Here is a 12,326-nt window from a genome sequence, read left to right as displayed (position 1 = left end):
TATACATCTGGGTGTGTTTCATACTATTCCAATAGCACGTACTGTAGTTTACATATGGTTTATGATAAATTTCAACGCGATATATTATTTACGGAGGAGCTCACATATTTTACGGACGCCACAAACAGTTGCTTCGGCAGATCGCGCCCAGTCGTAAGTTATAAACGTCCGTAAAATCATTTCCAATACTCGATACCGTCATTGTCCTGATAACCAATTAAAATCAACGGATATATTGCTGACATGTGTGTACGTGTGTTTACTAGTGTGACAAGTGTCAACCTAGGTTCCCACAGATCATACAATGTAACGCTGTGCGATTGCTGGGGTTGCTACTCTGGGCGTTCCTTCCACATTAGACTGGCATGCTGGGTGATGCTTCCAAAGCGGCGTTAAGCATTTATCACTGTTTCCCACTGAAATAACTAGGCTAGAAGCTCTCAGCTGTATATCTGTCTATGAGTTACCTCGTTTAAAGGACAGTCAACATCATATTTCATCAATTCATGTTTCTACCATCACAATGACACAGTTTGAATGTATATTGTTTCAAGCAGATCAGACCAGAAAACAAGAGTGAAACAGTCATATTTGCCTCACAACCATTCTCTGGATAGTTAGGGTCATGGTTGAAAGAAATGTTGTCCTGTCAAGACACTGCTAAACGTCTGCTGGTGGTCTGTCGTCTGTCGATGGTTTATCCCTTGTCGTCTGCCGGTGGCCTGTCGTCTGCTGGTGGTCTGTCGTTTGTCGTCTGCTCTCCCCAGCAGCCCAGTCTTCAACACAGAGAGACGTGACTCATGGAATACATACTTTATTTACAAAAGGTGACAATAAATGTATCAAATAATATAATAAAGGCATCTGCAGTTGGACGTAAACTAATAAACGAAATGCATAAGATATTGTCTGAGTGCTGCCACCTTCTGACGGCACCGAACACGTGACACCTTAGTTGCAGTCACCAATGCTGCACCCTGTACACATCCAGTCATTAGTCACAGATCTAATGTCCAGCTGGAGCCAGGAACTGAAGGAGGATATTTTAGGAATATTAGATCTACTCCCAAGCAGTAATAGATCAAAAAGCAGTCTTCATCACACCTCAAATCTTTACACACCTAGCAGCAGCTGATCCTCCAAAACAGATCTAGCAGTAACATATCTATCAGTATCTAGTATATCTAACAAATCATACTGACATTCTTTGAAAAAAAGCATGGTGTTAAAAATATGAACATATGTTTTATTCTCTGGCTAGATTAATATTTTCCAATAACAACTCTCCAATAACATAATGATCTTCAGAACATCTAGATTGTGTCTACAAGTCCTCGTGGATGTCACGCGATTTCCATGTGGACGCGCGCATACTACATGTCACCAGCTCATCCTCCTGAGTCTAGGGCTACATTCAAGGGCTACGTATAGGTCTGACTAACAGTGTGATACATAGACACTGTTTAATACACGGACAAGAAGTTCACCACGGCATTGTGTCCGAACCATGGTGGCTTAATACTTGGCTACTGATCACATGAGGTCACTGACCCTTTGTGTTGTCTCGGTATAAATAAGTTATCGCATGTATAATTAATATGAACTCATAACAAATATTTTTAAAATACCAACAAAAGTATGACGAACGGTGCCAATAAAAATTGTTCCATCAAGGGAGACTACTCTTGTAGGAACAGCAAAAAGCAATGCACCACGGTACAACATCGACTACATCACTAATGGTCAAAGGGAAATAACTCGTGATTGCTTTGGTTACTTGGTTGCTTTAAAAATATCATTTGCAGTGAAAGTTATTGGTACCACGTGATCAACAGGGCGATCTGGAATCTCTGAAATGTTGATTGCACATACACCAGCACCATGACACAAGAGCTGGCTGCTCCCAGTGTCCACACGCCAACGTCACCTCACTCCCGGTTCAAACAGCCAGAATGTTACCCACAAGTCATTCGTCCTTCGGAAAATAATATCCTTCTCTTGAACAAAGTTCACACGTTTACCTCCCTGTCATAGGCGAGCTGCAGTTGACTCCTCCGCCATTGGAGTACTGACCGGAAGTCGTCTGCTTGTACGGAGCCTCCAGGATAAGTTTCCCGCCCTCGGTGAAGAAAGCCTTGACGGTGTATGGGTCCACGTTTCGGGGATGGCGAACTCTCGGCTCATCTCGCGAGTTGACGTTCTGTTGCCCGACTTGACCTCTTTCCGCGCTGTGATAACGATCTTCTTGTCCAGGGTCTTTACAGTTAGATCTTCCGGGTTAAAATCCTCGATGTCAGCGTCGATCTTGAACTTCTTCTCTGTGAAGCTCACAGGGGAAGCTGTGCGTTGCGCGGATGAGGAATTGAAGGCAGGTGTGTTGAAAGCTTGAGGCGTTTTAGAATAGCTCTGTCCTTGGTAGGGAGGAACCTGGAACTGCCCAGAAGATCCCGTGTGTGACGGATATTGACCATACGATGAGCCAGATGTCTGTTGAAATTGACCTGAGGAGGGGGGAGACTGGAATTGCTGGGGTTGATTGACAGGTGAAGGTGTGAATTGTGCTTGGGTCTTATAAGGCGGTGTAGAAACCCTTTGTTGTGATTGTGGATGTTGGAACGATGCTGGCGAAGACGTCCCTGAATGATATGGGGAGTGAGAAGCGTTAGATGATTGGCTGATGCTAATCTTTGTTGGAGTACCCGAGGCCTCTCGCAAATAGTCGGGGGCTGGTACAGGTGCATCCCTCTGATAGTCGGGGGCTGGCACGGGCGCCTCCCTCTGATAGTCGGGGGCTGGTACGTTCGCCTCCCTCTGATAGTCGGGGAGTGGTACGGGCGCGTCCTTCTGGTAGTCGGGAACAGGGATTGGTGCTTCTACTGTTAGTTTCCCCTCGGGGGAGATGCTGCACTGCAGGGCTAGAGGATCGATCTCCTTCGGAATGTTGACCTCCCGGCAGTATTCCCGACTCACAGAGGCTCCCCCGCTGTTTTCCTCATGTTTGGCCTGGACGATGATCTTATTGGCGTCCATCTTGACATTGACCTCTTCCGGTTTGTAGTCCTTGACATTGAACCTGGCCTTGAACACGGGTTGACCGTTCTCGTTCTTCTCAATGACGCTCTTGCCGTCGTCGTGGCTCTCAGCGATGCCGATTCTTTCCTGGATAGGGTCGAAGCTGCGCTGTGTTCGGTCTGGCCTCATGGAGAAGAAGTCGGTGGACATCTTCTCTATCTCATTCTCCCACTCCTTCCTCCTCCGCTCCATGTCGTGCTCCATCTTCTGCCAAATGTCGTCTTGACGGTCTTCAAATCCAAACGAGTCCTTAGTGATGGGGATCCGTGTTGCCATAACGCTGCACGGAGCTCGTCAGTACCTGAAACATGGAGGGACTGCGTTAATACACCTTCTCTGTCAGGAGTTTTAACTCTAGGTGTTCTTAGACTCTAACCATATCAACACACTGTAGCTCTATGCGTTATCAACAAATTGTAGCTGTTGGTATTATCAATACACTATAGCTCTAGGTGTTATCAACAAACCGTAGCATATTACAGTCATTCGTCGATGGCGTATTACAGACGTTAGGCCTTAGTGCATGGAGTATTACAGACTTTAGGCCTTAGTGCATGTCGTATTACAGACTTTAGGCCTTAGTGCATGGCGTATTACAGACTTTAGGCCTTAGTGCATGGCGTATTACAGACGTTAGGCCTTACTGCATGGCGTATTACAGACGTTAGGCCTTACTGCATGGCGTATTACAGACTTTATGCCTTACTGCATGGCGTATTACAGACTTTAGGCCTTAGTGCATGGCGTATTACAGACTTTAGGCCTTAGTGCATGACGTATTACAGACTTTAGGCAATATTTCTTGGCGCATTACAGACATCAGCTAAAGCTTGATATGAGAACAACCCGTGAAGGTCCGGGTTAAAAGATTGATCTTTAGTAACTCATGCTTGTCGTAAGAGGCGACTAACGGGATCGGGTGGTCAGGCTCGCAGACTGGGTTGACACCATGTCATCGGTTCTCAATTACGTCGATCGATGTTCATACTGTTGATCCCTGGATTGTCTGGTCCAGATTTGATTATTTACAGACCGCCGCCATATAGCTGGAATATTGCTGAGTGCGGCGTAAAACTAAACTCACTCACTCATGATATGAAAACAGAACACTGAAGGTGTCCGACATGGCGATTCTTTCAGTTTGATTGAGGATTTCTCGACGCTTCAACCAGTACATGCTTGACGGCTATATCCAAGGAACTTAGTGTGCGTAATGTCCCTGAGACTGAGTAAGACAGCAATACTGTCGGACTGGTGTGCAGGCTGAACACGTGTGCAAGTCTACATCAATCCGCAAGTCCATCACACACCCACACACCCCACACCGATACACACACACACACATCACTCCCAAAAAGTATCATCATTTGTACTTCATTCAAAAAGCGTCATCCAAAAATATTACATATATTACAAATCACCAAGGTATGTGTTCCATCAAAATTAATCATCTACAACGTGTCCCAGTCCACATCATTCTTCTGGGACGTAACCAGTTTACATCGATGACCCAGACACATCCGGGTTCTTCATACTATTTTTTGCCCGACTCCACATCAATGTAACAACGATGACTGAAATATTCATAGAACTAAATGCCACAACAGCCGTATGTAATAAATAATTTATTTTAACCGTGTCAGTCATTAGCCCTGTGCCCCGGGGAAGATCTGCCATGTAACCTGACGTGGTCCAGGCCTCTGTATCCACGCGGCATGGCTGAATGTGAGTGAAGTTCCTTGTTGTTTGTAGTAGCAGCAGGGCCGCATGTACATGTATATTGTATATACTACCACGTGTCAGATTTCACCAAAATCTTATTAGAAGTTTTCAGTAAATGTGGTTCGTAAAACTGAACCGCTTCTGTCACATAGTACTGCTCTAGAATTAAAACGGGACGCTGTTGATACTTTTCAACTAAAGACACTGTCCACACTCTGAACTAAAATAAGACACTGATCACATTTTGAACTAAAATTAGGCACTGACAACTCCTTTGAACTAAAATACGGCACTGGTTACACTTTTGAACTAAATTGAGGTACTGGTGACACCTTTGAACTAAAATACATCACTGGTCACAAGTTTTTACTAAACGAGGCACTGGTGACTATTTTAAACTAAAATGAGACACTTTTCACATTGTGTGACTAAACTGAGACACTGGACGAGCCGGGTGTGGTACCCATCCCGGAAGTCCTCCCAGGAAATGTCAGCTGTTGTAGCTGCAATCAGGACACTTCCAAACGCGGGAACACAGAGTGAGCAAGGTGTGTTCATTCGTGTGGCGGAGGGATCCGGTGTAAGCGATGGGTCAGGTATTATTATCTCTGACAAATATCACATGTAATTCTGGATCAGACCCGAGGTGTACGATCACCTTCTGCCGCAGTGAGAAGGTCACAGCACGTGCACACGTGGATATCACTCCGCCCTGACCGCATCTCGCGCCTGCTATCAAACACTGAATAAATAGACGCGGTCTATCTGGCTGTGATACGGGGGGTCTAGGGATGGAGACTAGATATCTATGTATACATCTACCTGGCAGTAGATCTGCAACATGTGACTACCGTCCCTGTGTACAGTACCAACCCGGAAATATGTCAAATATTTAGACCTACACGTAATTATAAATACTTACACGATGGTGCCACCATCACCCGCTGTGCGTATAAAGGTTATAATGTCTACATTCGTCCTGCTTAATGCTCAACAGCCCGTTTCTAAAAATACCGTCCACTTGACCCCCATGGCTTGCAGTGGTTCCGGTGGGGAGATCCATGCATGTAAGATGCAGCCATGACGACAGACAGGCTGGAGACCGGTACTAACTTGGCATAACCAGACAACCGAACGCTGTGCCCGTTTGCAGGAACAAGTAGGTTAGGAACACCATCCACACAATGTAACATTATCTCTGACAAACTTATACATGTAGTTACGAAGTAAGTAGAGTAATTTCTTTAGTATTTATTATTCCTTAGAGCTTGGTTCAAGGTTTCAAGGCAAGAAATATTGTAGAAAAAGACAATATACAATTCAGGTTGGTTACTCGGGCGCCAATGTGTTCGGTGTTACTGGGTTATTTTGTTTCTCTACCGGTTTTCTCTGGACTTTCTGATCGCACTGTTCTATGGCTGATGTTTGTTTGTTTGTTCTTAGCGCCACACTAAGCAATATTCCAGCAACATAAGGAGATAGGTAAATATTCGAGTCTGGCTCAAACACACCAGTTACTGATATCATGGGCATCGATCGACTTTAGCCACTGGGAGACGATGACATGCAGCAGTTCTGTTATCTTCATGATAATCTGCTAAATGTTAGGGAACATGTCCGCTCTCTCACAGCGTCTAGCTAGGGAAATGTGTTGTATATGCAGCATGGAGCCAGGGAAGTTCAAATTCTATCCCTGGAGGCTGAAGTGCCAGAGAATGGCAGCGTGACTCATGGCCAGCAATAACCCCATCATCGCCTTCGCCCGATGCACCGTCCTGACCCTCATCTACACCAACTACAACAACACGACATCATCTCCAGCGATAAAGGGCGTATGCTGTCGTATTGCCGCTGCACCCCGTGTTATTCAAGGATACTGCTTAAACAGGGTTTATATGGATACTTCTTCAACTGGGTTTAGGGATACTGCTCTTAAAGTATGAACACGCAGGATCAACAAATATAAACACTTAGTTACTTTTTGGGTGTTTAGGTTTCTTGTCGGCTCCCTCCGTGTGCTCTGTCAGAGGTCGCCGGGTACTCCTCAGCAGGGAGATTCACTCACGGACATGAGACAGACTGGGTTCATAGTGTAGTGTACTGTCACCACGCAGAACGTACAAGAGATGACCTACCACGTGGGACTGATCGTTCTGAGTGGATAAGTGAGGGTATACTATACCAAATACAACGCGAACAGTACTGTAATATCATAGAAATACACGTGTTATGTCACAGAACACTAAAGCGAATCATGCTGTTGTCATTGAGCACTTAAAGACAACAGCATTGTAATGTCATTGAGCACTTAAAGACAACAGCATTGTAATGTCATTAAGCACTTAAAGAGAACAGCTTTGTAATGTCATTGAGCACTTAAAGAGAACAGCTTTGTAATGTCATTGAGCACTTAAAGGGAACAGCTTTGTAATGACATTGAGCACTTAAAGAGAACAGCATTGTAATGTCATTGAGCACTTAATGAGAACAGCATTGTAATGTCATTGAGCACTTAAAGAGAACAGCATTGTAATGTCATTGAGCACTTAAAGAGAACAGCTTTGTAATGTCATTGAGCACTTAAAGAGAACAGCTTTGTAATGTCATTGAGCACTTAAAGAGAACAGCATTGTAATGTCATTGAGCACTTAAAGAGAACAGCTTTGTAATGTCATTGAGCACTTAAAGAGAACAGCTTTGTAATGTCATTGAGCACTTAAAGAGAACAGCATTGTAATGTCATTGAGCACTTAAAGGGAACAGCTTTGTAATGTCATTGAGCACTTAAAGAGAACAGCATTGTAATGTCATTGAGCACTTAATGAGAACAGCTTTGTAATGTCATTGAGCACTTAAAGAGAACAGCTTTGTAATGTCATTGAGCACTTAAAGAGAACAGCATTGTAATGTCATTGAGCACTTAAAGGGAACAGCATTGTAATGTCATTGAGCACTTAAAGAGAACAGCATTGTAATGTCATTGAGCACTTAATGAGAACAGCATTGTAATGTCATTGAGCACTTAAATAGAACAGCATTGTAATGTCATTGAGCACTTAAAGAGAACAGCATTGTAATGTCATTGAGCACTTAAAGAGGACAGCATTGTAATGTCATTGAGCACTTAAAGAGAACAGCATTGTAATGTCATTGAGCACTTAAAGAGAACAGCATTGTAATGTCATTGAGCATTTTAAGAGAACAGCATTGTTATGTCATTGAGCACTTAAAGAGAACAGCATTGTAATGTCATTGAGCACTTAAAGAGAACAGCATTGTTATGTCAACTTAAAGCGCACCATATTCCAATGTCATAAAGCACATATAGTGAATAATACTGTAATGTCAAACATTATTTACTGCGAATAACTTTGTAATATGAAATAGCACCTGTAATCAACAATACAGTAATGTAGATACCTGTATCTTCTGCAACACCGACACGAGTTACTGCGGAAAGGTCGACAAGAAACATGTCATTGTTCACATTTCTTATCACTCGAATCGTTTGACACCAGTGAAGACTAAACTCGACAGCCCCAATATAAGTAATTCAATAAATCTACAAGCTTCTGTATAAAGCCAGATATTTGTTCAGCCTGTGAGATAATACACCTGTATATATACACTGAGTGACCTTCACCTCTCATCTAGCCGCATACGATGTCCCACACCATGGCCCCGACCGTCTGACGGTTACTAGGCACAAAAATAAGGAGTCATGAAAGTAGTACCAGAGAGTTGTCCCGGGTATGTTCGTGTAGTGATGACTGCAGTATCTACAGATATGGGAACTCGTCTTATACTGCAGGGCTGGGTGACTTCTGTGGGTAATGTTTGTGTTGCGATGCTCGGCTCAGCAGCTTATAAGTAGTACTATTGTGCCAGGAACTAATTATAGATCAGTAATACGAAGCTAAGCATCAGGTGGTTCACCTACATCGTGTTAATACGATAGCGGTTAATCAACTTACGGCTACGATTCACTGATTCCCTGACCCGGTGAAGCGTGGAGCGAACAATAGCCGGCTACACAAAGTGTGGTGATAGTTTTATTTGGTGGTTAATATTTCAGGCATATAATCGGGGGTGGGCGTCGGGAGGGGGTCGCAGTGACGAGTAAATCCTGACCACACAATCCAGTGATTAAATCACATGAACAACGACACAAGCCGTTTCATGTTGTCCACCCAGTTATCATTACAGACCACCACGGGTCCTTGTAACCTAAAGTCTCCATAAAGAGACCACCACGTCTTGTTGTAGCTAGAATTTCCTAGAGGGAATTATTCCAGGTTGTTGAAGCCAGAATACCCCACAAGGAACAAGTACAGATTGTTGAGGCCAGAACTCCCCACAGAAAGACCACCACAGGTTCTTCTACTAAGGATCCCCACAGGGAGAACAATACAGGTTGTTGCAGCCATGGATCCCACTACAGAGAGATCAGCACAGGTTGTTGCAGCCATGGATCCCACTACAGAGAGATCAGCACAGGTTGTTGCAGACATGGATCCCACTACAGAGAGATCAGCACAGGTTGTTGCAGCCATGGATCCCACTACAGAGAGATCAGCACAGGTTGTTGTAGCCATGGATCCCACTACAGAGAGATCCAGCACAGGTTGTTGTAGCCTTGGATCCCACTACAGAGAGATCAGCACAGGTTGTTGTAGCCATGGATCCCACTACAGAGAGAGACATGGATCCCAGCACAGGTTGTTGTAACCATGGATCCCACTACAGAGACCACCACAGGTTGTTGTAGCCATGGATCCCACTACAGAGAGACCACCACAGGTTGTTGTAACCATGGATCCCACTACAGAGACCACCACAGGTTGTTGTAGCCATGGATCCCACTACAGAGAGAGACAGCCACCGCAGGTTGTTGTAGCCATGGATCCCACTACAGAGAGACAGCACAGGTTGTTGTAACCATGGATCCCACTTGTTGCACAGAGAGACCACCACAGGTTGTTGTAACCATGGATCCCACTACAGAGAGAGACCAGCACAGGTTGTTGCAGCCATGGATCCCACTACAGAGAGATCAGCACAGGTTGTTGTAGCCATGGATCCCACTACAGAGAGATCAGCACAGGTTGTTGCAGCCATGGATCCCACTACAGAGAGACCACCACAGGTTGTTGTAGCCATGGATCCCACTACAGACAGACCACCACAGGTTGTTGGATCCCACCATGGATCCCCCCACAGAGAGATCAGCACAGGTTGTTGTAGCCTTGGATCCCACTACAGAGACCAGCACAGGTTGTTGTAACCATGGATCCCACTACAGACAGACCACCACAGGTTGTTGTAACCATGGATCCCACTACAGACAGACCACCACAGGTTGTTGTAACCATGGATCCCACTACAGAGAGACCACCGCAGGTTGTTGTAACCATGGATCCCACTACAGAGAGACCACCACAGGTTGTTGTAACCATGGATCCCACTACAGAGAGACCACCACAGGTTGTTGTAACCATGGATCCCACTACAGAGAGACCACCACAGGTTGTTGTAACCATGGATCCCACTACAGAGAGACCACCACAGGTTGTTGTAACCATGGATCCCACTACAGAGAGACCACCACAGGTTGTTGTAACCATGGATCCCACTACAGAGAGACCACCACAGGTTGTTGTAACCATGGATCCCACTACAGAGAGACCACCACAGGTTGTTGTAACCATGGATCCCACTACAGAGAGACCACCACAGGTTGTTGTAACCATGGATCCCACTACAGAGAGACTCAGAGAGATCACAGGTTGTTGTAACCATGGATCCCACTACAGAGAGATCCACCACAGGTTGTTGTAACCTTGGATCCCACTACAGAGACCACCACAGGTTGTTATAACCATGGATCCCACTACAGAGAGACCACCACAGGTTGTTGTAACCATGGATCCCACTACAGAGAGACCACCACAGGTTGTTGTAACCATGGATCCCACTACAGAGAGACCACCACAGGTTGTTGTAACCATGGATCCAACTACAGAGAGACCACCACAGGTTGTTGTAACCATGGATCCCTCAGAGACCAGCACACGTTCTTGTAGCCTTGCATCCCCACAGAGACTAGGACAGGTTGTTGTAACCATGGATCCCCACAGGGACACTAGCTCACTTTGCTGGAGATCTATTGTAATCAGAAATCCCCATGAGCGTGCAGTAGGAGGTGGGGTGAGGATTGGGGGTGGCTGAACCAGCGCTGATCACAGATAACACAGCAACTCCGTGGACCGACCACTACAGAAGCCGGGCGTCTAATTCTCCGTCCTCATCAACAGCAGTGTTGACTGTGCCGGTATCCAGGACCATAGCGTGATCGACGTCTGTTCCACAGAGACCATGAAGAGCTGTGTTCAGGTTCTCTGAGAATATCCTTGATTAGTCTTCAAATGTTTACATCAGACTGAGCCAATGTTCATCAAACAGATACATTAGCGACGCAATTCTTCATGCTAAAGGCCTTCAATATCTACACGTCAGTTAAGTATGTACATATCAGACATAGCATCTCGGTAAAACATCATCACACACATTACGCCCGTAGAGTCACACATATTACGACTATGTAATAACAATCACACAGGTAAATGATATGGCGTACTTACATGTCTGCCTCGCGGTGGAGGGGCCAGTCCTAGCTATGTCTACACCATGTACAGCCTATATACCCTCCTGGCGTGTTCACATAAAGCCCGTGCAGCACAATACCTATAAAGCCAGGATGACGAGTAGGTATGACGAGCGTATTGACAGGGGTCAGCTAGTCCCGCACCCTCCCGGGCCGCTCTCTACATAACTGTCCAATATACATGCAGTTGTTGATCAATCAAGTCTAACCCACTCTGTCGTTCTGTGTGGATAAAACACAATGAACACTTACATTCCTTTAACATTTCACTATACAGCAACACATATATAGTGTTGTGATTCACGGTGTTTGTCCCGGCCATACACAGCGGTATTAAGAGGTCTGGGGTACGTATACATTGTTGCACACGAGTTATCGAACTGAGTCAAAGTCGTATTGGATTCATTCCGGCAAGATTTATCCACGCATTATAAGTCAGTAAACAAGTAAACAAGAGGGATATAAACGGTTATTATACCTCTATACACAATACCGTTGACTGAGCGTCATTCAGTCAGGACGATAGAGGAAAGCATGAATATCTACTTATGTGCGTCTAAAGCTGATACTCTATCAACACATTGTGTCTGTTGTGCCGGAGTCCAGAACCCAGTCATCCGTGACGAGCTGAGGGGGGGTCGTCGTCAACAGGGCGTGAGTGTGTAAGGTTTAATGCCACCAAATCCACCACGTCATATCAGTTAACTGACAGCGTGTCCTTCTGATGTGGTAGGAACGTTTGAAGTTAAGCAATTTTAGACGTCTACAATGTTAATGAAATCTACCATCACGTGCATTGTGTTAACAGACCTTGGAACATATAACAAAGATCAAATGGGATTCGAACCCCGCACCAAAACTTTCTGGC

General features: G+C 45.0%; 1 protein-coding gene across 1 annotated transcript; it reads right to left on the bottom strand.

Annotated features, from left to right (window-relative positions):
- Window positions 1–798: 798 nt before the first annotated feature.
- Window positions 799–5,787, bottom strand: LOC124288169. The gene is given in 3 exon segments (XM_046724748.1): window positions 799–2,154; window positions 2,157–3,373; window positions 5,717–5,787. Coding segments are annotated over 2 exon segments (1,329 nt in total). The 5' UTR covers window positions 3,349–3,373; window positions 5,717–5,787; the 3' UTR covers window positions 799–2,017.
- Between the last annotated feature and the right edge of the window lie 6,539 nt (window positions 5,788–12,326).

This window comes from Haliotis rubra, unplaced genomic scaffold, assembly GCF_003918875.1.
Source record: "Haliotis rubra isolate DU_JTF1 unplaced genomic scaffold, ASM391887v1 Scf413, whole genome shotgun sequence".
NCBI classification, from domain to species: domain Eukaryota; kingdom Metazoa; phylum Mollusca; class Gastropoda; order Lepetellida; family Haliotidae; genus Haliotis; species Haliotis rubra.
Note: the sequence above shows the minus strand (reverse complement) of the source record. Positions and strands in the feature narration are given on the sequence as shown.